At 42.2% G+C, this 26,059-nt stretch overlaps 1 protein-coding gene across 2 annotated transcripts in view; it reads left to right on the top strand.

Annotated features, from left to right (window-relative positions):
* LOC109894545 (pleckstrin homology domain-containing family G member 3) overlaps positions 1 to 22,676 on the top strand; it is a 55,643-nt gene extending 32,967 nt beyond the window's left edge. Inside the window, exons 4-19 of one of the 2 annotated variants that reach the window (XM_020488113.2) lie at positions 1,074 to 1,174; positions 4,533 to 4,602; positions 4,715 to 4,761; positions 4,879 to 5,029; positions 5,266 to 5,397; positions 6,250 to 6,432; positions 6,520 to 6,612; positions 6,698 to 6,784; positions 13,023 to 13,056; positions 13,312 to 13,419; positions 13,678 to 13,710; positions 14,679 to 14,689; positions 15,133 to 15,423; positions 18,367 to 18,477; positions 19,380 to 20,874; positions 21,003 to 22,676. In XM_020488113.2, the coding sequence (XP_020343702.1) occupies positions 1,074 to 1,174; positions 4,533 to 4,602; positions 4,715 to 4,761; positions 4,879 to 5,029; positions 5,266 to 5,397; positions 6,250 to 6,432; positions 6,520 to 6,612; positions 6,698 to 6,784; positions 13,023 to 13,056; positions 13,312 to 13,419; positions 13,678 to 13,710; positions 14,679 to 14,689; positions 15,133 to 15,423; positions 18,367 to 18,477; positions 19,380 to 20,874; positions 21,003 to 21,808 (3,753 nt within the window). In that variant the 3' untranslated portion in view covers positions 21,809 to 22,676. The remainder of the gene's footprint in view (positions 1 to 1,073; positions 1,175 to 4,532; positions 4,603 to 4,714; positions 4,762 to 4,878; positions 5,030 to 5,265; positions 5,398 to 6,249; positions 6,433 to 6,519; positions 6,613 to 6,697; positions 6,785 to 13,022; positions 13,057 to 13,311; positions 13,420 to 13,677; positions 13,711 to 14,678; positions 14,690 to 15,132; positions 15,424 to 18,366; positions 18,478 to 19,379; positions 20,875 to 21,002) is intronic. The other variant, XM_020488114.2, reaches the window with a different exon arrangement.
* The last annotated feature ends 3,383 nt before the right edge of the window (positions 22,677 to 26,059 follow it).

The following is a 26,059-nucleotide window of genomic DNA, read 5'->3' as shown; positions in this document are numbered from 1 at the left end:
TGATTCATCTGTTTGGTTTTGTCCTGCTACTGTTAGTGTCTGCTCTACACATAAACTATCCAGGAACATGCTCCTCCACACCATATCATAAAGCAGAAGCCTCTTAATCTCCGCTCTAAGACAGCTCTGTGACAGGTGGACTCCAATTCCGCCTCGACAGATGTCCTGAAATTCTGAGGGTCAATATCTGTTTACTGGGTTCCATAGCCTTCTGCCCAACAATTTTTCACTAGGCCATCTGTCACTTGACTGCCGAGAAGTATTGCAACCCTTTAAATGCCTCTTCCCCTCCCATCCCCTAGAGGGCATTACCCTTCATGGGTTACCCATCCATAACCACAAGCCTAGACCTAACCTTGAGCTGACAGTCTAATAGTAGGCTGTACATACAGCTAACTGCCAAAATAAAGGAAATGCCAACATAGTGTCTTAATAGGGCGTTGTGCCACCAGAACAGCCTCAATGCACCTTGGCATAGATTCTACAAGTCTCTGGAACTCTATAGAGGAATGCAAAACGTTCTCGTGTGTGAGGACTCTACTTTACTCTGCACTGGTTGGATATGTGCATGTGTTTGTATACAAACATGAGTGTAATTAGGTGAGAGGAGAAACTGTGCCTATGTTTTTAGTTGATATTGTCTACCCCAGAGTAGTCCTGCAGCCTGATGAGAGAGGGGTCATGGGGTGAGAACACTGTGCTGGTCTGAGACTGTTTTTTACAGAGCTACTGACCTCACAGTAACAAGTAATAAATCCTTAAAATAACAATTTGAACCGCTTAGATTTGAACACACAAATCATGAGTCATACAGTTTTGTTGTAATAGACAGCAGATAGGATTAAGTCTGTGGTCTTTTTAGCCTGTGAACAGGATGTGTAATAACTTGAAACAACATTGAAGCGGACTCCACCAAGGAGGCAACCGCTTGAGCATGTTCAACTTTATCTATGCACAAGCTCCCTCTACTGCAAATAATCAGAAATTGTATTTTAGACAGAGCACTCACTCCAGGATGGTTCTTCATTAGGCAGATTGTCGGGGCAGTATAACCAGTGTTATTGTTTCTCTAGGATTACCTGGCTCACATCATAGACATGGACAACCTTCCCATTCGTCCAGACCAGGTTTCTTCCCTGTTTGGGAATATAGAGGACATATATGAGTTCAACAGGTAAGCTGCAAATGTAATTGTTTTATTTTTACAGACAGTCTTCACAAAAACAACTCAACCTAACACTCAAACCTTTGAGCAGACGTTGAGAAGACATATTGACCTTTTTATTGGAATGTTCTTTTGACAAAGATTCAAAGGCTTCCCGGCAGGACATCTGTTGTATGGCTGTGTTGGAGAGTTTATCCGTCTAAATCTGTTTTCAGGACAAAGACAAAATGACTGACTAACCAACACCAAACGCAGATTGGCCTAGAACAACACAGCAGATTGGGATGAGTAAAGAATGAGACAAATCACACTATGGCTGTATATGTCAACTCTGCTCCAGACGTTATCAGGACGATCACCTGCTCTGTGCACCCATTTGTATGTTTAGATGGGAGATATGAAGCTGTTGTGCAGCATATGCTCACCAAGCCTCATGCCAAAAGAGAAAAAATAAAACAGCCTTATCCTCTCAGAGTAAGGCTCCTCCCACATGATTCCCAATGATGGCGTAATGCCATAAAAACCCAATGGTTGAAAATAATGGTTCTGGTGCATTTACAGTTGATGTCGGAAGTTTACATACGCTTAGGTTGAAGTCATTAACTCGTTTTTCAACCACTCCACAAATTTCTTGTTAACCAACTATAGTTTTGGCAAGTCGGTTAGGACGTCTACTTTGCATGACACAACTCATTTTCCCAACAATTGTTTACAGACAGATAATTTCACTTATAATTCATTGTATCTCAATTCCAGTGGGTCAGAAGTTTACATACACTAAGTTGACTGTGCCTTTAAACAGCTTGGAAAATTCCAGAAAATGATGTCATGGCTTTAGAAGCTTCTGATAGGCTAATTGACATAATTTGAGTCAATTGGAGGTGTACCTGTGGATGTATTTCAAGGCCTACCTTCAAACTCAGTGCCTCTTTGCTTAACATCATGGGAAAATCAAAAGAAATCAGCCAAGACCTCAGAAAAAATTGTAGACCTCCACAAGTCTGGTTCATCCTTGGGAGCAAATTCTAAATGCCTGAATGTACCACGATCATCTGTACAAACAATCGTATGCAAGTATAAACACCACGGGACCACGCAGCCGTCATACCGCTCAGGAAGGAGACACGTTCTGTCTCCTAGAGATGAACGTACTTTGGTGCGAAAAGTGCAAATCAATCCCAGAACAACAGCAAAGGACCTTGTGAAGATGTTGGAGGAAACGGGTACAAAGGTATCTATATCCACAGTAAAACATGTCCTGCATCGACATAACCTGAAAGGCCACTCAGCAAGGAAGAAGCCACTGCTCCAAAACCTCCATAAAAAAGCCAGACTACGGTTTGCAACTGCACATGGGGACAAAGATCGTACTTTTTGGAGAAATGTCCTCTGGTCTGATGAAACAAAAATAGAACTGTTTGGCCATAATGACCATTGTTATGTTTGGAGGGAAAAGGGGGAGGCTTGCAAGCCGAAGAACACCATCCCAACTGTGATGCACGGGGGTGGCAGCATCAGGTTGTGCGGGTGCTTTGCTGCAGGAGGGACTGGTGCACTTCACAAAATAGATGGCATCATGAGGTAGGGAATATTCTGTGGATATATTGAAGCAACATCTCGAGACCTCAGTCAGGAAGTTAAAGCTTGGTCGCAAATGGGTCTTCCAAATGGACATTGACCCCAAGCATACTTCCAAAGTTGTGGCAAAATGGCTTAAGGACAACAAAGTCAAGGTATTGAAGTGGCCGTCACAAAGCCCTGACCTCAATCCTAAAGACTGTTTGTGGGCAGAACTAAAAAGGCGTGTGCGAGCAAGGAGGCCTACAAATCTGACTCAGTTACACTAGCTGTCAGGAGGAATGGGCCAAAATTCACAACTCATTGTGGGAAGTTTGTGGAAGGCTACCCGAAACGGTTGACCCAAGTTAAACAATTTGAAGGCAATGCTACCAAATACTAATTGAGAGTATGTAAACTTCTGACCCACTGGGAATGTGATGGCTGAAATAAATCATTATCTCTAATCTTATTCTGACATTTCACATTCTTAGGATCACCACTTTATTTTAACTGACCGAAGGCAGGGAATTTTTACTGAGATTAAATGTCAGGAATTGTGAAAAACTGAGTTTAAATGTACTTGGTTAAGGTGTATGTAAACTTCTGACTTCAACTGTATGAGATTTCCACCAGTGTAAAATAGAGCTTTTGATTAGTGATTGTTACATCTAAAGCAGGGGGAGTTTTCATGTGCATCCCTCTGGCTCAACTACAGCATCAATATACAATGTGTTACACTGGAGTGGGGAGTTTGCTTTTGTTTTATAAAGTAAATGAAGTTAGACTGGATTACTACGATGTAGTCTGACCTAGACATGGCTGCTACGGCCTGGGGATGCGTGCCAATGCCCGCGTTACACTTTCCATCATCTCGGCTAAACCCTGGGCCCTTGGCACGACTCAGTCGCAGCAAGGGCCCAGGGTGAGCTGATCCGCAAGAGCCAAGCGTACTTTTAAAGCACTGGTTTGAAAACATGTGCAACTCTTGCACATTTCCCAGGTGATGGAGGACATTAATTCAAGCAGAAACTGTATGAACCTCTGAGGAGATGAGGAGATGTGAAATGGCATTCTCATTTGTCATTGTATTGGAGAATGAATGTCTCACGCAGCAGACTGTAATACAGTTCATTTTCATACGCAGGGTTTTCAGACTGTCCTAGACTTGTCATTCAGTTTATAGATGTGCATGACTGACCAGTGACTGCATCTGAGTCATGCTATTATTAAAGCTACAGTACTGCTCCCATTTCAGGGTCAGGTCACTAAAGGTCATCACACTGAAATCTTCTTGTACCCCTGAAACAGAAACAATGTTTCCCTGCCACTATAGGCCACATTGGCTTGATGAAAGAATGTCTTGGAACATGTTCATGATTTGTCAAGAAAATATTTGTCTTAAGGCAAAACAAAAAAGTATAAAGACATACCATTGTACTCAGCATATTGACATATTGCTATGTTGTTCCTTTTATTTGTCAGCCCATGCAGCTGAAGGGTGTTGTAAGTTATGAAAGTGTTTGATTTTGTGTGTGACCATGTAAAAACAACTTTTTTTGGTTTTGTACTCCTTTTATGTTTTTGCATGGTGACCCCTCTCCTTGTGTCCACTCTGCTGTGGAAAACCTGACCCTGTTGAGTCTTTGGGCAGAATGAGGTTAACCAGAACAAATGCATTCAGCCATGCAAAACATAAACATGTTTTCATACTTAACATAGTACCTGGATGTAGTTTACACTGAATTTCTTTTGTGGTCTCCGACCTAAACCTTATTCTAGTCTTGCGTCGGTCTGTCTTCCTCCACAGTGAGCTGCTGCAGTCTCTGGACATGTGTGAGAATGACCCGGTTGCTGTGGCCAGTTGCTTCGTAGACAAAGTGAGAGGAGGCCACTCGCACAGACTGAATTGATACCTATCATCGGGAAGCTGGACAGGCTGGAGTGTTATTGATCTGGTTTTGTGTTTTTCCTCCCTGTGCTATTTTATAGAGCGACGCTTTTGAAATCTATACACAGTACTGCACAAACTACCCCAAGTAAGTAGAAGAATGTAAAGTTTTTCTGGAACCTTTTGGGGGACATGTTAAGAATCTGTAACCTTAAATTACAATGGAAGTCATATGATACGATGCATTGACTTGTGTTCCCTCTAGCTCTGTGGGTACACTGACCGACTGCATGAGGAGTACGACTCTGGCCAAGTTCTTCAGGGATCGCCAGGCCTTCCTCAAGCGTTCTCTCCCCCTGGGCTCCTACCTGCTCAAACCTGTCCAGAGGATCCTCAAATACCACCTGCTTCTGCAGGTACACTGGTCCTCACTGCATACTACCTTTTCTATGGGTAGAGATGGTCCAAGTAAGCTGTGTAGAATTGTACTTCTGCAATTGCAGGTTGATTGTGGGGTCCCTTGACAGGAGGCCAATAAATGTTTAACCTGGTAAGATGGCAATGGTAGAGCATTGTATAGCATACAACAACACATTCAACTTCATTCCAGAGGTCTTGATTTCTCGTGCTCTGGCTGTTTTCCCTCTAACAGGAGATCGCCAAGCACTTTGACCCTGAGAAGGAGGGCTATGAGGTGGTGCAGGAGGCCATTGACACCATGACCGGGGTGGCCTGGTACATCAATGACATGAAGCGGAAACACGAGCACGCTGTCAGGCTGCAGGTCAGTATGGCTACTCTCAGGGAGAGGTGAATGGAATTTGACCCGCCCCTTTCCACCTACCACTATTGTGTTACACCTGCATCATTATATAGTGTATCTAATTGGGCAAATTTTGTATGTGATTGTTTCTCAATAGGTTTTATATCAGTTAATGAAGTGTAGCTACTCTTGCTCTGCTCATAGTTTATCCTGTCTGTCATGGCCATAACTTTATTATGCTGTTTCAATGTCTTGCTGGAGGTTGTGTTGATGGGGAATCCTTTTAGTCACCCAGCAACTATTTCAGGTTGCTCTCCTGCTGCTCCCACAGTAACTCCCTGACTGAGTTTACTGTACTGTGTGGGGGCAGGCTATTCCATTTTTTTTGTTTAGTTGCACAGTCTTTGTTGTTCCAATAAAGCAGCCCATTAACTTCCATAATCAACCTTAAGACGTTTGCTGAAGCCTAAATCTTTAGAAAAAAAATGGCCAAAGCAAATGTGTAAACCTGCTCCGAGTGGTATTGATCAGTAAGTCTCCTAGGTGGCTCAAAGCTCCATGTCTCCCCGACCTCTGTTTAGTTTGGTCAGGGATTTGGGGCCTCGTAGGGACTCAATAAATCTACCACAGGGCCACAGTGTCTGCTGGGTTTTCTATTTGTTTCAATTAATGCCTTTGATTAGATGGTGAGTTCACTGCCCATTGGTTCCTGGCCTACCTGTTGTTGTCGCATTAAACAAATACTGTTCTCTTCAGACTTTTCACCCCTTGTGCATGCTTTTATGTATAGTTTTGTCAGTGTTGTGTACACAGACTAGGTTTAGGAGACCTAGATGCAATCAGGTGTGTGTGTGTGTGTGTGTGTGTGTGCAGGAGATCCAGTCTCTCCTGATCAACTGGAAGGGTCCTGACCTCACTACGTATGGAGAGCTGGTGCTGGAGGGAACCTTCCAGGTCCAACGTGCCAAGAACACCAGGATGCTGTTCCTCTTTGACAAGATGCTCCTCATCACCAAAAAGAGAGGAGAGCACTATGTCTACAAGACACACATATTGGTAATGAACAAAAAGTAGAGGAACCTAACCCAAATGCCATGAGCTAGCTCTGTTGGGTTGGCGTAACGTTGCTCCCTGTGGTTTCAGTGCTCGACCCTGATGCTGCTTGACAGCGCCAAGGACCCCCTGCACTTCAGTGTGATCCACTTCAAGCATCCCAAGCAGCCTCACACTGTGCAGGTGAGTGTGGACCATAAGCCCGTCCTCTCTTGTAATAAGAGTAGTTCTGTATGAGCTCAGTATAATTGACAAGTGTCTTTTTCAGGCCAAGACTGTAGAGGAGAAGCGCCTCTGGGCTCATCATATCAAGAAACTGATTCTAGAGAACCACCACACCATTGTCCCACAGAAGGTAAATCTATAGCGACAAGGGTTTCCTCTCCACTCCTGTCAAGTAGCCCACAGTCTTGCACCAACCAACTCTAATCCCTCCCTCTAAACTAATGCTCTGGCTTCCGGGTTAACATGTGAATGAAGGTTGTATGTGTGGGTGGCTTCTTCTTTTCAACAAAGTTAAAATATACATTTTCTAGTTCACTAACTTTTTTCTAAAGTCTAACGCAACTACTTACTTGAAAATAGCTCATAAACTGCGTCCCAAAGACAAGAGAAATCGGAACGAAACTCTAAGATGACTGAAAACTCTGCACCAGGCCTACCTACCGTCTCTGACAAACTTTGCTTCATGATTCTCAGAACTCTCGATAGTGTTGCAAAACCATAGATGGCCATGGCCAACAGATTTTGCTCAACATCCATTGTCCATCTGGCTACAGTGACAGAATTGAATCACTGGAAGAAAGGTGCACATCGCTGGAGAAAAACTAGCTCCTCTCCGAAACCATAGATGGTATAGAATTTTTCACGGCGTTCAAATATACGAATCACAAATATTGAAGACAATTCAGAGGGTTCTGTCATTAAATTAATGTCTGCATTTTTCCCCTCACGACCGGTTTTAGCCTGGGCACATTGAATTGGCAAGGTACGTACTAGGCCAAACGCTAAGAGAAGGCAGATGTCACGTTCTGATAGACATACTTTTTGAGGTTTGGCCTAGTTATTTTCTGTGAAATACATCACAACTGATTGTGAGACATCTGATAATTCAAATTCACTATCATCAATGAAAGACTTATCAATCTACCAACACAAAAGGGCTCCTGAGTGGCGCAGTGGTCTAAGGCACTGCATCTCAGTGCTAGAGGCGTAACTACAGACTTTGGTTAGATTCCAGGTGTATCACAACCAGCCGTGAATGGGAGTCCCATAGGGCGGAGCGCAATTGGCCCAGTGTCGTCCGGGGTAGGCTGCCATTGTAAATAAGAATTTGTTCCTAACTGACTTGGTTCAATAAAAAACATTTAAAAAGTGGTGCCTCAGTGAGGCTCACCTCATGGAACGTCGAGGGGGCTAAATGGACCAATCAAGAGATCCAAATTATTCTTCCATCTTAAACATCTACAGACCAATATATAGACTCCGTAGCACATGGGTGGTTCAGTTTTTATCATTCAAATATCAACACTAGGGCCTGCCTTTCTTATTCATAAGAAGATACCCTTCATTCCGTCAGATGGAATTCAGATTCAAAAGGAAGATGCATTATTGTAACCTGTACACTTTGAAACACCCATGGTGTTGCTGAATGTTTATGCTCTCAAATGGGACTATGTAATCTTCACTAACAATCTCTTATCCATTTGGACAGTCACTATTTAAGCTTCGGAGGAGATAATAACTGTCATAGATCGAAAATTAGATCGCTCACATCCTAGAACCCATCAGTCAATGATGTCCAAAGCTTTCTCCACATGTATTCAATGGAATGGTTGCACTGACCCCTGGATATTACAAAACACTCTTGTGAAGGAGTTTTCCATTTTTTTGTTATGTCTACCACACCGTCCATATAATTACTTTTTCATTGATAACACACTCATGCCAGCAGTTGACTCGTGCGAATACTTAGCTATTGCCATTTCGGACCATGCACCCTCTACTTTTGGATATAAACTTTTGCTATGTCAAAAGGATCGACCATTTTGGAGACTTCCTACTTTCTGATGAAACATTCTGTACCCTAATTGTAATCGATTTACTCATTTTCTAGAAACAAATAAGTCGGACCGTTTCTTACTCTCTCCTTTGGGCAACCTTAATGGCTTTTCTCAGAGTTCAAATTATTTCTTACTCTGCCACTCTTTATTTTTTTATTGAATGCTTAAAACATACAATATACTTGCAGTGAAACCACTCAACTACATCACATTAGTCATCTAACACTCCCATCCAGAGCGACACACAGAAGCAACCAGGGTCAACGCCCTACTCAAGGGCATGTCGACAGATCACCCACAAGGTTATTTTTTATTTTATTTTTTAAAGAGGCCTGAACCAGCGATCCACCGGCCCAAGCTCCCAACCGCCAGCCCTCCAAGCCCCCCCCCCCCCCTCCCCTGTAAGAGTTTTGTGAAGGCCAATGATGATCCGATTGCATTCTCTCCTATTATAAAAAAAAACTTAGATTCAAGTGAGAAAGAGACAAAGTAGTCAAGATGACTAGTTTGATTAAGTCTCCTCCATGTACACTACCATTCAAATGTTTGGGGTCACTTAGAAATGTCCTTGTTTTCCATGAAAACATGCATGAAATTAGTTGCAAAATGAATATGAAATATCGTCAAGATGTTGCCACAGTTATAAATAATGATTTATTTGAAATAATTGTACTATTTAATGAAGCTGCCAGTTGAGGGCTTGAAGTGTCTGTTCATCAAACTAGACACTAATGTACTTGTCCTCTTGCTCAGTTGTGCACCGGGGCCTCTGACTCCTCTTTCCATTCTGGTTAGGGCCAGATTGTGCTGTTCTGTGAAGGGAGTAGTACACAGCGTTGTACGAGGTCTTCAGTTTCTTGGAAATTTCTCGCATGGAGTAGCCTTAATTTCTCAGAACAAGAATAGACTGACGAGTTTCAGAAGAGGGCCATTTTGAATGTGAAATCGAGCACACAAATGCTGATGCTCCAGATACTCAATTAGTCTAAAAAAGACCTTTTTTTTTATTGCTTCTTTAATCATTACAACAGTTTTCAGCTGTGCTAACATAATTGCAAAAGCATTTTCTAATGCACAGTTAACCTTTTAAAATGATAAACTTGGATTAGGTAACACAACGTGCCATTGTAACACAGGAGTGATGGTGACTGATAATGGGCCTCGGTACGCCTATATAAATATTCCATTAAAAATCTGCCGTTTCCACCTACAATAGTCATTTACAACATTAATGATGTCTACACTGTATTTCTGATAAATTTGATGTTATTTTAATGGACAGAAAAATAGCTTTTCTTTCAAAAACAAGGACGTTTCTAAGTGACCCCAAACTATTGAACGGTAGTGTATATCTCACTAGGTCGAGGGTTTTTTAGTCTCCAAATATCAAATATTACTCTGCCACTCTTAATAAAGCATGAAGATCTCTAATGGAGATTACCGTATGTATATACAATCACATATATTTCAGACCTAGATCGCCAATATGCTATGAACCCAGATCCTCAGCTATACAAAAAGCAATGATCTTCAGGCACAATTTGATCATTTAGCTACATCCAAAGCTGAAAAGCTGTTACAGTCCAAAGGTTCTTTCTATGAGTATGGCGACAAAGATCAAATGCAATGCAGCTTCTCGTTTCATTCCACATATTAAAGATGCCCATGGTACTTTGTCAACCCCTTCCGATATCAACAAAACCTTTTATCATTCTATTCATTTCTTTACACATCTGAATCCCCAACTCACTGCCTCTAAAATGGACTCCTTCTTGGCAAACTGAAATGCCCCTACAATCAGCTCATCTGACGCTAAACATTGCAAGAATTACAAGAATAATTTTGGTAAATGCAGAGTAGCAAAGCTCAGGGACCTGACTGCTACCCCAGAATTTTACAAAATATTATCTGATTAACTGTTTTGTAGGTGTTTAGCGATTCCATAGAAAATGGTTCCCTGCCACTTATACAAGCTTCTATATTGCTTATACTTTAATTTATTTTGTATTTACTTAACCTTTATTTTGAAAGCGAAGACATTGAGGCTTAGGTCTCCTTTCCAAATGTGCCCTGTATAATACTATTTTTACATAATTTGTGTACATTTATAATCATGGTAAGCACAACAAACATCACAAATCAACCAGAAAAACAGTTGAATTCCTCCGTAAATAAGTCTCCAATCAATACTTTAAACTGCACCAGATAAAGATCAAGATAATTTATTTTGAATTTTGTTCTGGCAATACAGTGCATTAAATTTAAAAGCAAATTTATCTAGCTCTGTGGAGACCCTAGAAACCTTAACCAATCCTGGTTAGGCAACTCCGGTGTCCATACTTCAACAGATGTTTATGAAGTAGGCCCTTGTAAACAAAGGAGTAATGTACATTTCTCTGATAAAGATGTTTGCAAAGTTGTGCATTTACCAAAGATTTAAGAATGTTAGCTAGACAAGGAAGCCTTGAAATTAGGAGATAATTAATTATTAAAATCACTATGATCCCCGCCCTATGTCATGGTGGCACGAGGTGATTTCCATACTTTGGGAATATTTCCTGAAAACAATGTTAAATAACGAATGATTTTTTATTTATTTTTAAGGCAACAATGATGGGCGCTGCACACTTAAGCAGACCAGAATCCAATTACCGCCTTCAGTGGATTTCTTGTCTATTGCTAGCATCACTTGTCTATTGCTAGCATCACTTGTCTATTGCTAGCATCACTTGTCTATTGCTAGCATCACTTGTCTATTGCTAGCATCACTCATTCAGCAGGTTTTCCCTATCAGCATCCAGCCCAATATCATTGTAAATAGGCTTAGAAGTTCTATCAAAGAGAGCCCGCTGATTTGAAATGCATCAATTACGGCATTTTCTTCCCCTGTAATGAGGCCAGTGTATGAATGAATTTGTTGTGGCAGAGGGGAGGCAGTTTTCCAGAATTTAGCCGGGCTCCCATTTCAATCTGAAAGAGCAGTTTTGTAATAATCAGATTTAGCCTTTTAGATTTCGATTTTACACAATGATTCCTCAGTTGCTTAAAAACTTGTCTGACAGGCCTAAGCCGGTGTTTCTGGCCTTGACCCAAGCATCATCCCTTTTATCCCTTTTGATAATTCCGGTGTGCACTAGGCATTGAATCAACTTTTTTAACACTTAATTTTTTTGAAGGGAGCATGATTATTCACAATGGTATAGAAGACATCTGCAAAGAAGCGCAAAGCTAAATCAGGTTCAGGGATAGCTGAAATACAATCAAGGTCACTAGAATAAAGATTGTGTTGACTGACGTTCCTCTTTGTAATGGCGCGAGGCTTAGATTTTTGTATTCTCCCATCTCTAACACAACTGGGCAATGATCACTAATCTCTTGGACGAAGACGCCAGTAGAAACATCTTTATCTGGCGTATTCGTTAAAATAATATCTTCCCCAACCTGCCGGAGGCATTGCCATGAGACAAACTGCTTTAAAATGTTAAATCTAGCCAGAAGAGGTTAATCTCATACATTTTACTTGTATGTTATGTGCTTCGGCAACACCACCCTTAACAGAACTATGGAGAAGTGGGAACATGAGATGAATATAGAACTTAAACTGGTGGGAAAGCGCTATTAAAAAGGGTAAACTCGTCTTCTTCCTGCGCTTGACTCTGACTCATCCAGTTCAAGGTGCTCCTTCGAGTTCATTGTGAGCAAGTCCAGACAGGCAGACATATACCCTGATATATAGAGGACAAATGTGAATGCTGTGCGCAGTCTCCTGCAAACCTAACATGCATCCTGGTCTTTCTCCAAATGGATAAGCTTTCTGGACTTCCGTCTTTTGAAATCTTGTCACTGTATCTTAGCTAGTCAACGTCAACCATCTCCCTATGTTGCTATTTTTGGAGCTGTAGAAGACCCCCCTCGTATATTGTCTAAACACTCATAGTATTGCATTCACAACTCTTCTGGCTCGTGGCAGGATTCTGCTGAATTGGAAATCCGCAGCCCCTTCCTCTCTAGCTGTATGGCTCCAATATATATTTTTTCTTAAATTAGAAAATATCAAATTCACCTTTAAGAGGATTAACAGATAAATTGTACTCCCTTTGACAACCCTTCATTTCATTATTTGATGATTTCTCTACCCTTCCTACTGAATGAACAATTACCCAGCTTAAATATAAACAATTACATTTAGCTTGAATCTTCTTATTCTCATTCAATCATCTACTACAGTTCCCTTCTTATTTTTCATTCCTACATTTTTTATTATACATTTATATTATGACAAAGAAATACTACTAGTCTTAACACACTTCTGCATAAAATAAATGTTTTTTGTGTGTATCTCCATTTAATCTCCTTTGACATGCTGACGTTCGTTGTTTACATGCAGACCTATGCACCTTATAGGAAGGGTGGGGGGGTGGAGCTGTTCTTTGTTTTTTTAAATGTAATAAACGTATCAATGCGGCAGTTGTAAATTTGAAGTCTAATAAAAGTGACACCTACCGTTTTCTTTTGATTTCTGTCTTCCAGGTAAAAGAGGCCATCCTCGAAATGGATTCTCTCTGTGAGTATTCCAGATAAATATGGTTAATATGAAGAAAAGATAAAGGCACTAAACATAGCTGTGGCTGTTAACAAAGCAACAGGAAAGGCTGTCATTGAGTGAAAGAGGATCACTTCACTGGAAATGTGGAACAATTATTAACTGTTGTGTCCCCATTTGAAGAGTAGAGAACGATTTCTTTAATTCACTGACCTGGTTTTGAGTGAGTGAGCGGTAGTGCCTGAGTGATGGTGTTGCTTGCTGTGCTGTGTGCAGACCCAGGGTCGGGGAAGTACCGCTACAGCCCAGAGAGGCTGAAGAAGGCTGGATACTGCCGGGCTGAAGACCTTTCCGCAGAGGGGAGACCCGGGCGCAGGACATCAGGTGAGTTAGTTGCCTCCCCCCTGCACATAGTAAAACAATGTTTTGTTTCATGGAAAACAACACCAAAGCCAAGCCATCTCTTCAGGCTTGATTGGTTCCACTTACCCCACAGTTCTACAGTCTGAAACTATTCTTAACGAGACTCCTTTGTTTTTGGTTGCGTCTCAAGCTCATTGCTTGTGATATCAGTCCATGAGAATTCTGTATGTTTGCTACAAATATATTCACTATGCTTCAACTGTCTTTATTACATTTTAGAACCAGGGAAACAGATCGTAAGGACAACCAAAGGTAAGGCAACAGGGATGCCACTAATTTACTTATCACTGCGATCTTGTTAAAGAGGTCCCTGTTAGAGACTATTCATTATCATGATGAGATTTGTATGTTAAATGAAGATTGAGACCAGATTAACAGGCTGGCCTGGCTCATAACCCTGGAGCCACTGCTGCCATGATTCAGGTTCCCTGTCGCCCATACTGAGTCTCAGTATTCACCCCATGCTGTCATTCTGCCGTAGATGGACCCCTGGACAGCCCGATCAAAAGGCCAGACCCCTACTCCTCTCTCAACCCCACAACCCCCTCTGCCCTAGATCACCCATAATGATGTTAATTATGGGCCATATTACTGAAAGGCTTTGTCATGCAGGAGCTCTTTTCAATAGTCAAATTCAGTCCTGGCTTTAGATCTGTGGCTTGCGCTGCTCTCATTGCATTCTAATTGACCCGCAATGAAAGGGCAGTGATGGAAGAGAATGGAAGGGGAGATAGAGGTAATTATGGTTATATGAACAGCAGTAATAAGTTGGGAAATAAATAAGTGGTTATATTAAAGACAAATGGGTTTTGGAGGAAATTGTCTCCGTGTGTCTTCCCCAGTCAGTCTGCCATGGCTGTGCAGTCAGCCTCGTTATCTCTGCTGATTTTTAAATATAGAGCAACAAAGGGATAAACTAAGTTCCTCTGTCTTGTCTCTCTGGCATCTTTATGCCCTCTCAAATCAATTTAGCTACAAACCTAACGACGTTGTAATTTTCTTGTTCTTCATATTCCTCAGTCAGAGAGGACTGTCCTTGTGAATTGCCTTATTTCTGAGTCTGAAAGGAGGCATTTCTCATTCACAGTTTATCCAATTAACTTGCCAGTTTTCAGATATTATTAGTGTGTTTACAGTATGATATAACTACTTTTTTGTTGTGGCAGCATTGTTGACATTCTCTTATTTTCTCCTCTTCATTATCTTCTCCTGACTTGCAGCCATTCTGAAGGTAAGCTTTGAAAGTACATTTTTCCCTGCCATGTTTTTTTCTCCTCTGTGCAGAAAAGAGAAATCGGTTGACTCCGTTCAATGTGGTTCAGTGAGATGTTCTCACAGGTTTGACACTGACTCTGAAAGGAAATGCAGAATAAACCTTGCTGAGAGAAATTAACCCCAATAGAGGAATTCCTACTCTAAGCTTATTGGGCTGAACCATATTGTGTTAATAAAGGCAGAGGTTTCAGGCTCAGGGTTTTGTTGATTAGTGATGTGTCCACAATGTGGGGCGCACAGCATGCTAGCTTGGCATGATCACATGATGTACCTTCATATCTCACGCCGTGCTAAAGCAGTCACATTTATACCATTATTTTCAACACCTTGCAATTACATTAAAAAGGAACATCTCTATGCTGGCCTTTGAATAACACCTCAACTCTCTGTGACTTCAAGCTACAGCACACAGACAGTGAAGGTGCTCTTCTGGGGGACAGGCGTTCCCTGCAGCCAACTGCTAGTGTCAGTATGCTGGGCTCCAGTCTAGGTGAGGCTGAGAGGCCTGGTGTGCTGGGAGCCCAGGAGAAGATAGGCTGCGGGAGGGCATCTCTGGAGCAGCTGAGCCCCAGTGAGGACCCTAAGCCAGGGTCCTTACCCTGCCAGGGGGGCACTGAGCAGCAGGAGGAGGAGACTGAGGAGGAGAAGGGGGAGATAAACACAGATGATATTCTGATAGAGGAAGACCAGGTAGCCGACTTTGCCAGCGCCAAGCTGGCAGTCATCTCTTGCTGGCACTATAGGGCCAGGGCTTTACTTTCTGCTTGGTTCACAACGGTGAGACTCACTGCCACCAATGGGTTTCCTATTTCCTCTGTAATTTCACTGGCTTTCCAATCAACCATCTCCCTCTCTGTTTACCTCAGCCTTGATGCAATTCACTAAAAGCCAGCTACCATTTGCCATACTCATGGAATGCTTCTGGTTTTCACACTCACATAACTGCATGGACTAAACCTTCCAGGAATGGTAAAAACAATCAGTATCATGGAAATCTGGTCACTGCAGATCAGATTTATAATTTATCATGTTTTTGACTTCATTGAATGTTGGGGAAAATGTGACTATTGAAAGGCCTGTTATTGTTTGAATTTGAGGTTTTTAGAATGGAATGGTTAATAGTGATGGTGGGAAAAAATCAACAGTTACATCATAATAGAATTTTGGATGATATTATATTGATACTTGACTCAGTATCGATTTAATTAAATAGTTTTGTTGCTAGGTAGCCTTAGCTAGCGCTAGTCGGCTGTACCTGCGCCAAAACTCTGGTATTTTTCATCCTATAGCTTGTTCTCCATCTCTTTTTTTAATAGTGAGCCAACATGTTATCAGCACGTTAATTTCCATGACTGATCAAAACAAATGTTCTCATGCTCTCTTGTCTCTCTGCAGCAGACATATAGTGAGCAATATGTTTGAAACATCATATCACAATATTGAATCGCAATACATATAGAATCGTGAGAATTGCAATACGTATTGTATCGGCACCTAAGTATCGTAATAATGTCGTATCGTGACGTCTCTGGCAGTTCCCAGCCCTAATGGAAACTGGAGCATTACAGACCCCAAAAATTGTCAAGTCATAGACTGTTCTCTCTGCTACCGCGCGGCAAGCGGTACTGGAGCGCCAAGTCTAGGTCCAATAGGCTCCTTAATTTGTCACATGTGCCAAATACAACAGGTTACCATGAAATGCTTACTTTACAAGCCCTTAGCTATTTCTTGAACTGCATTGTTGGTTAAACTATTTACTAAATGAAATAAAAAGTAACACAATAAAATAACAAAATGAGGCTATGTATATTATCTTAACTGCATTTTAAAATATATTTTCATTTTATTTCACCTTAATTTGACCAGGTACTCCAGTTGAGAACAAGTTTTCATTTACAACTGCAACCTGGCCAAGATAAAGCATGGGATAAACAAATGTACAGTCAATAACACAATATAAAATATACAGTGTGTGCAAATGAGGCAAGGAGGTAAGGCAATAAATAGATCATAGTGGCAAAGTAATTACAATTTAGCAATTTACACTGGAGTGATATATGTGCAGATGAGGATGTGCAAGTAGATACTGGTGTGCAAAAGACCAGAAAAGCAAATATGAGGTAGGTAGGTAGGTGGTTGGATGGGCTATTTACAGATGGGCTGTGTACAGCTGCAGTGATCGGTAAGCTGCTCTGACAGCTGATGCTTGACGTTAGTGAGGGAGTTAGTTTCCAACTTCAGTGATTTTTGCAATTTGTTCCAGTCAATGGCAGCAGAGAAGTGGAAGGAAAGGTGGCCAAAGGAGGTGTTGGCTTTTGGGATGACCAGTGAGCGATACCTGCTGGAGAGCGTGCTACAGGTGGGTGCTGCTATGGTGACCAGTGAGCTGAGATGAGGCAGGGCTTTACCTAGCAAAGACTTGTAGATGACCTGGAGCCAGTGGGTTTGGTGACGAATATGTAGTGAGGACCAGCCACCAAGAACATACAGGTTGCAGTGGTGGGTAGTATATGGGGCTTTGATGTCAAAACGGGTGGCACTGTGGTAGATGGCATCCAATTTGCTGAGTAGAGTGTTGGAGGCTATTTTGAAAATGACAACGCTGAAGTCAAGGTTTGGCAGGATAGTCATTTTTACGAGGGTATGTTTGGCAGCATGAGTGAAGGGGGCTTTGCTGCAAAATAGGAAGCCAAATCTAGATTTAATTTTGGATTGGAGATGCTTAATATGAGGTTGGAAGGAGAGTTTACAGTCTAGCCAGACACCTAGGTATTTGTAGTTGTCCACATATTCTTAGTCAGAACCGTCCAGAGTAGTGATGCTAGTCGGGCAGGCGGTTGCGGGCAGCGATCGGTTGAAGAGCGTACATTTAGTTTTACTAGCATTTAAGAGCAGTTGGAGGCCAAGGAAGGAGTGTTGTATGGCATTGAAGCTCATTTGGAGGTTTGTTAACAGTGTCCAAAGAAAGGCCAGATGTATACAGAATGGTGGTGTCTGCGGAGAGGTGGATCAGAAAATCACCCGCAGCAAGAGCGGCATCATTGATCTATACATACATCATTGATATACATTGTTGGTTAAGGGCTTGCAAGGAAGCATTAAAAGGTAAGGTCTACATCTGTTGTATTCAGCGCATGTGACACAATTTGCTTTGAAAATCAACATTGTAGAGAAAACAAGTTAGCAATTAGCCTTGTGCTTATTTGATGGGTGCATTTGCATTGATTCAATTGATCCACAGAGCTGATGTATGACTTCAAAGGTGAATTTGGCTGTCAAATCAGGGTGTCAGTATAATATGTGCTTTGGTCTTCACATTAGTTAAAAGGTTTCCCTTTTGCTTTTTCCAAAACTACAGAGGAGCTTTATTAAGGTTAATTGCTATAATAGCATTAAAATGGCTTGAATGTTGAACATCCTGTAATATGAATGTCAGCTGTCTATATAATGTATGTATTGTCACACAGGTGCTTTAAAACCAAATGTAAATCAGTGCTGCCCAGCTTGTGAATGTCTGGAACCAGATGATAGAGAAGTCTTGTGATACTCCACTGTATGGATTTGGCCATCTAAGACCCAGTGTTCACCCTAAGCATGCTGCAGTCCCTTTCATGTTGTGTTCTGCTACCCCAGGATGAAGAACACTATGAGGATGTAGTTAAGAAGGGACCAATGGGGGAGAGGATGGAGACATCAGCCCAGGAGATCAGCGAGTTGGCTACAGAGGAGACCTTCACTGACCAGGTATGAAGAGTTTGGACTGGCTGGGTCAAAGTTAAGGTGCGCTTGGCACCCAAAACCAAATTTGTCACATGAGACTAAGCTTGAAGAGATTCTGAACAGATTAATGTTTTGTTGTATTGTATATCTAAAATATAGGGGATACTAACAGAAAAGTCTTCATCTTTTGAGGGGATGGGAATTTGGGAAGACTGGTAGGTGGCCCAAAATGGTTCTGATCTAATACAACTAGGGGGTTGTGTATTTATACCCTGTAAATTAGAATGTCCCCTCCTACATGCTGTTGCACCCTGTCATCTCTCATGGACAGAGAACATTTTTAATAGATCCTGGGTCCTCTTGTCTGCTTCCAAGCCGAGTGTAACAAGTTGTTTTGGTCCCTCCCTTATTTCCTACCCGCAGCTCCTACTGCATTCCCCAACACACACACACACACACACACACACACACACACACACACACACACACACACACACATACTCTGCCACAACTACACTGCAGCTGGAAATTAGTCTGTTATAACTGCACACTGGGGTCAAATCTGAAATTAAAACTGTTAAACTAAAGTGCTACATTTTACAGCAGAGTTCAGCAGGTGCATATGAAATGGCCGGTGGCAATTGTGATGAATTAGCTATAAAAATGAAATCAAAATGCTCTGATCGTTTTATTACACATTCTACTGTGATTCTGTCATGTTGTCAGAATATTCGACGCCATGCACTACCAGACGTGGATCAGAGATTATGGCTGCTGTAGCAGATTTAACCTGATCACTTGACTTGGCTCATTGATCCAATGTCAGATAATGACTGGTGATTTGTAACTACCTGTTGGCTTATCATATCCATATTGCTTTATTCCATCCTGATGTTAATATTCACTCTTCCTTCCTCCTTATCCAGGTGTATGTGGAGGAGGTTCCTCCTCATGGCAGTGCTCCTAAGGTAGTAGTGATGGAACAGAGTGAGGCGAACCCACCCCTATACACAGAGCCTGATGCTTTGCCAACCCTGCCTCCCAGACAGCCTGAGACGTCTCTGACACTGGAGCCTGAGAGGGGTATCGGGGGAGGAGTGGTGGAAGAGGGAAGGTACAGAGCGGGAGGGGAGGAAGAGAAGAGTGACTGCTCTGTCCAACAGGACGAGATGAACTCATCAGTGACAAATGGAGAGTGTTCAGAATTTGGTGCGGTGGTGGGAACTGAGACCAGCCGCATCCTGCCTGCCTCTGTGTTGGACCAGGGCAGTGTAATCACTGAGCATTTTGTGGGCAGCCTGGTGGTCTCAGAGGACCTGTGTTCCCTGGGCTGCCCCTCACCTCAGTTGGGCAGCAAGAGCAGCAGTACACCCTGTCTGAACACTGAGCTCGAGGAGAAGGTCCAGACCCTGGTTAACTCCACCCCAGAGCACCCACTGCTCCTGAAAGGCAACACCTCTACGCCTGCCCCTAGACCAGACCACCTCATGGAGGTGGAGCGCAGATCCACTCTCTCCAAGCAGGACCGGATACTCATCCACAAGATCAGGAGGTACTATGAGCATGCAGAGCACCAGGATGCCAGCTTCAGCATCAAGCGCAGGGAGAGCCTGTCCTATATTCCTGCAGGCCTGGTCAGACACCTGAGCCGGCAGCTCAACAGCAAACCCCAGGACCAAGCGGTTCCAGGGCACGGGAAGGTCTCCCCGAACAACCGGCCCACATCCTGGTCAGTGTTCGACCTTCCTGGCTTAGAAAAAGAGCAGAGGACTAATAATACCCCTGTGCTGGAGCCACAAAAAGCTGCAGACATCAAGCCCAGGTCCCAGAGTGTCAATGATGCTCCTGTTGGAGACGAGGATGAGTTCTTCAGACCATCCTTGGACATGGTCCAAGTGTGGCAAGACATAGAGATGGAGGAGGTTTATGGGAGCCTTGGGAAACCCAAGGGTATCCAGGGTACAGAGGACATTGTCCATCCCAGATCACTTCTATCCCGGAAGGGGGGAACCAGCAGAGAGATCCTTGAAGCTGAGTATATCAAGCCCCTGAGGATCCTGGAGGAGTCAGACATGGGTGCTGTCTCAGAGGAATCCCCATCACCCATCACAACTTCCCCAGACCCCTTCTCAGGGCAGGAGTCCTGCCAGTATAAGACTCCCAAGTCCTGGGAGAAAGACACAGTCAGTAGATCTCCCCTCCCCAGGAATATCAGCCTGCGTTTAGGGGTGGAAGAGGACCTGATTCTGCAGGATATGGAGAAGATGAAGAACAAGGTTTTCCAACTGGCCCGCCAGTACAGCCAGCGCATCAAGAACAGCAGGCCCGTGGTGAGGCAGAGAAACATGGAGGCTGAGAACCACCTTGCCTTTAAGAACCTACCAGCTGTCTATGAGGAGAAGGTCCAAAGAAGAGACTGGGGTAAGCTGTCAGGGATCTGTTTTAATGTTTTGCTGATCGATTATGATTTGATATGATACTCTAATCTGCAAAGCTAAAATGATCAAACTGATGTCCCTTATCTCTGCCCTGTCTTTCTGTGTATGCAGGTAGGCCTAACCTGACACTGTCACTCAAATCCTATGAGCAGGTGGTCGTGCATGAGCGGAGGACCCCAAGCCCAGTCCCAATTCTCAACTCTGGGGCTAGCTCACAGGTCACGTCCCCCTGTCCCAACAGTCCTCACAGCCCAGTGCAGACACAGAGTTTCCACTGGCCAGATGTCCAGGAGCTGCGCTCCAAATACACTAACCACAGGCTGGACCTTGGTTCCTCCCACCCATCACCTGTCAGCCATAGCCCAGAGAGGATGCAGAGTTTCACTGAGGGCTTCAGTACCTCATGGAGCCCCGATGGCTACTCATCCAGCTGCAACTGCCCCACAGACACTAACAGTGGACTAACAGACTCACTTGAGACTATGTCATCCATGGACCACCAGGGTGGGGGCTCTGTTGGAGAGGCTCAGCCCCAGCCTCCACTTTGCAGGTGGCACTCTTTTGATCACTTGCTAGGAACACTGCCTCTACAGGAGCTGCAGAACCTTCCGGAGACAATGAGGAGCTGTTACATGGCTGGTCAGGCTACCCTGCCCAACCAGCACAAGGTTATTATAGTGGAGAGGGTTGCTAGCGATGGGCCAGAGGAGACTGGAGGGAAGACGAGAGTGGAGGAACAAGGAGCTAAAGGAAAGACCAAACTTAAAATCTCGAAAAGCCTCGATTACCAGTACTGTGCCAAGAGGTCTGCACTGACTTCAGGCAAAAAGATCGAGAGTAGTCTGGTAAAAAACCTACGAGCAAAATTCCAGAACTTGGGATCAAACACAAACACTGTAAATGCCCTGCCTATTTGATCGCTTTCTGTAAATAATGAAATAAGCCTTTTCTTACCTATATATGCAATTGACGTCGAGGAATATGACTATAAATACTGTCTATTAGGCAGTAACTACTGCTACTGTGTTAGGAGTACCATTTTCTTTTTCTACTTTTTGTCTGTATTATCACCTTCTCACATCACTCTTTTCTCACTTCTGGTGTTACCTACTAGGGATATTGAACAATCAAGGGCACCCCATGGGAAAATATGTTGTGACTTTGTAAAATGTGTAAATAGTTGTAAATGTGTCTTGTTCTTACACCATCATGAAATGTGTTTACATAAAGAGAATGACTATGTATATAAGGAAAATGGTTTTGAGAAAAACGTCAGCATATTGAAGTAGATCTGTCCAGATTACCCTTTTTTTTTTATTTTATTCTGTGTAACGCTGCAATGGTCATCCTCTATTTGTGAATCAATTGTGAGGGTCATAAGCAAGGAAATGGTGTAAAGAGATATGTGACTTAATATATAAATGGGAGTAAATCTGGAAGGCTGGGCCACCATTTTTAAGTTATTTATTGTGGATTTACAGCCATTAGGATTCACTCAATCCTATTTGACCTTTGGTCAAAGTGTTTTTCCTTCAGTTGTTTAAAAATGGGAGATGTATGGTCTGTGCTGTCTACTATTCAGCCAAATGCGCCACATTTAGCTACTACTCAATACTATGATTGTTTTCATACATCACTGGAGTTGTTTTCTGATCTATTTCCTTGTTATTTATAAAAATGATCCTCGTCTTCCTAGACCTTTTCATTCCAGAAACGGCACAGAATAATTTCATACCTGAAATGGCATATATGCTCAATAAAATCTGAGCTATTGAAATTACAATACATAATTTTTTTTGTGGTTAATGTCAGTAGGAAAAATAATCAAATATGAAAAATTGATTTCCATGTCTTGCTGAGTTAAGTTATTCTGAATGACTGGGTCTTACTATTGCAATATCCTAACATCCCTTTGCAAAATCCTTTTTAGGTCATAACTGAGTGACTGAAATAATGTATAACCATATTAGGGGGGAAATTCAGGCAGAGATGTTTACAGAGGATCCATTATCTGATAGTGACCAACAGTAAAAGTTTAACAGACTTGGTAGCTTATGCTGTTCCTGATGTTTGAGCAGTAACACATGACAACGGAACAACTAATGCTGCTCTCAGAAGAGATTTATAAACAGGATATATCAAACCCAATAGTTTATTACAGGACTACTGACTTAATGCAGTGTTCTTTAATCCTGGTCCAGGAGACCCACAGGGTGTGTAGCGTTGTGTTCCAGCACAGCCCCCACACCTAGGTGATGATCGATTCAACTACCTGATCGAGTCAATCCCTTGGTTGGTTGAATTGAATGTTATAATAGCAAGTACCTGGCTGCCCTGAGGAATTAAAGACTCCCAGTTGGTGCAAACACAAGGTTGTAGTCTATTTATTGGACATTGGGACTGAAATATGATATATTAATTATAAAACTTCATTTTGATGCCATTGTTTAATCATATCTCTCCTCATTGTTTTAATGGTCATTCACCTACATGGAAAATAGGTTAGATCTATATGCATAGCCTACTACAGTAGGCCTGGGCAGCATTGCACTTTTAGCAATTGATCTAGGAAAGAAATGGTTCCCCGCCCCTCAAGGTTACAGAGGATTAACTCTTATGACGCGCTCAGGCGTTCTGGATGTCACTGAATCCCATTCATGCCTGAATGTACATGTACAGCCGCGCAAGAGGCTGAACCATATCCCAGGTGCGCAGACGTTTCCGTGTGTTTGAACTACTTTTTAGTCAATTTTGCAGTAGCAAGAACAATGGGCTGCGCAATATCAGGGCTAGCACCGAAAACAGCTGGAGAGTCTAAGACGGAGGATTCTGTTGCGCATCTCAGCAAGGAGCAGATTGAGATGATCAAAGAGTCGTGGAAAGTTATCCAGGAGGACATTGCAAAAGTTGGAATTATTATGTTTGTCAGGTGAGATGTTCTGATTCATTTTGTTTTAGTTATTTGTAAGCAAGATACATTTTTGCTTTATTAGACTGAATATTTTCATAAATATTTATGGTACCTCTCATAGAAAGGCAAAACATTATCTTCAACACTATTGCTCTCGACTTAAAATAACAGAGCTATTAAATTTCAGATATGATTGAATGAGTTGCGTAGATCAAAGACAATTGATGACCACAGGGACTGCATGATGACTGACTTATAATAATGAATGACATGACTACAAACCAAAAAATGTACCAACAACTTCACATTATTCAAACTGTTATTACACAGTAGTTTGTCTTTTTGGTAATTATATCTGCAATACATATGACTGTGGAAACGGGATCAAATTGTAGGCTCAACACATTATTATACACAATATAACAATTAAATGAGAACTGGCCCCATCATCCTAATAAAATGTTGCCCTCCTTGTGCTGCCTTATACAAAAAGCTCTCAAGACATTTTTAGGGAGAGACATTTAGTCCACAACCGAGAGTGCTTTTGGGGCTCAATGATTGAATGTGACTGTGACATGGTGCTTACATCATGTCTCAATATTACATGATAAATATACAGCACCAGGCCTATTGACAAACGAAGACACTCGCCGCAAAGAAAATACATATCAACAAACCCAATAGCCACCCTTTGAAATGTAATAGTTTGCAGAGTGAAAAAAACAGATTGAACAGTTTATGCAGTCCTAGTTTGGTGCTAATGTAGTCTGACATTATGGCTGTTGATGGAGAGAGAGAGACCACCAGGCACAGCACAGAAGATGGCTCTAAGCCCAATCAGGGCAATATAGTGCCTTCAAAAAGGACTCACAACCTTTTACTTTTTCCACATTTTGTTGTTATAGTCAATTTAAGATGGATTCAATTTAGTTTTGTGTAGCCTTGTGTTCCAGTAGAGCACCAACACCTAGGTAACATGGAAGTGGAATTTTGTGTTTACAAATTAATAAAAAATGAAAAGCTGAAATGTCTGAAGTCAATAAGTATTCAACTCCTTTGTTATGTTAAGGCAAACTTAAATAAGTTCAGCAGTAAATATGTGCCTAACAAGTCACGTAGGTTTCATGGACTCACTCTGTGTGCAATAATAGTGTTTAACTTGATTTTTGAATGACTACCTCATTCTACTGCAATTTTTTTTACTTCATGTCCTTAATACAAAGCGTTTTGTTTGGGGCAAATCCAACACATCACGAAGTACCACTCTTTCTATTTTTAAGCATGGTGGTGGCTGCATCATGTTATGTGTATGCTTGTAATTTTTGGGGATAAACAGAATAGAGCTAAGCACAGGCAAAGTCCTATAGGAAAATCTGGTTCAGTCAGCTTTCCACCAGACACTGGGAGAGCAATTCACCTTTCAGTGGGACAATAACCTAAAACACAAGGCTAAATGTTCGCTGGAGTTGCTTACCAGGAAGACAGTGAATTTACCTGAGTGGCAGTTTTGACTTAAATCTATTTTAAAATCTATGGCAAGACCTGAAAAGGGTTGTCTAGCAATGATCAACAACCAATTTGACAGCTTGAAGAATTTTGATAAGAATCATGTACAAATGTTGCACAATCCTTAGAGACTTACCCAGAAAGACTCAAAGCTGTAATTGTTGCCAAAGGTGCTTCTACAAAGTATTGATTCAGGGGTGTGAATACTTGTATAAATGAGAGATTTCTGTATTTATTTTTCAATAAATGTGAAAAAAATTCTAAAAACATGTTTTCACTTCATTATGGGTTATTGTGTGCAAATGGGTAAGAGGAAAACAATATATTTAATCCATTTTGGATTCAGGCTGAAACACAATAAAATGTGGAACAAGGGGTATGCATACTTTCTGAAGGCAATGTATGTGAGAATACTGTTCATTGACTACAGCTCAGTGCTCAACACCTTAGTGCCCTGACTGCCCTCCAAGCTTATCACTAAGCTAAGGACCCTGGGATTGAACACCTCCCTCTGCAACTGTATCCTGGACTTCCTGACGGGCCGCCCCCAGATGGTGAGGGTAGGCAACAACACATCCGCCACGCTGACCCTCAATCAGGGGTGCGTGCCAAGTCCACTCCTGTACTCCCTGTTCACCTACGACTGCGTGGCCGCGGACGACTCCAAAGCCATCATTAAGTTTGCTGACGACACGACTGTGGTAGGCCTGGTCACAGATGATGATGAGACCACCCACAGTGAGGAGGTCAG

This window comes from Oncorhynchus kisutch, linkage group LG7 (assembly GCF_002021735.2).
Source record: "Oncorhynchus kisutch isolate 150728-3 linkage group LG7, Okis_V2, whole genome shotgun sequence".
In the NCBI taxonomy this organism is placed as follows: domain Eukaryota; kingdom Metazoa; phylum Chordata; class Actinopteri; order Salmoniformes; family Salmonidae; genus Oncorhynchus; species Oncorhynchus kisutch.
The sequence above is the reverse complement of the archived record's forward strand: the minus strand, read 5'-3'. Positions and strand labels throughout refer to the sequence as shown.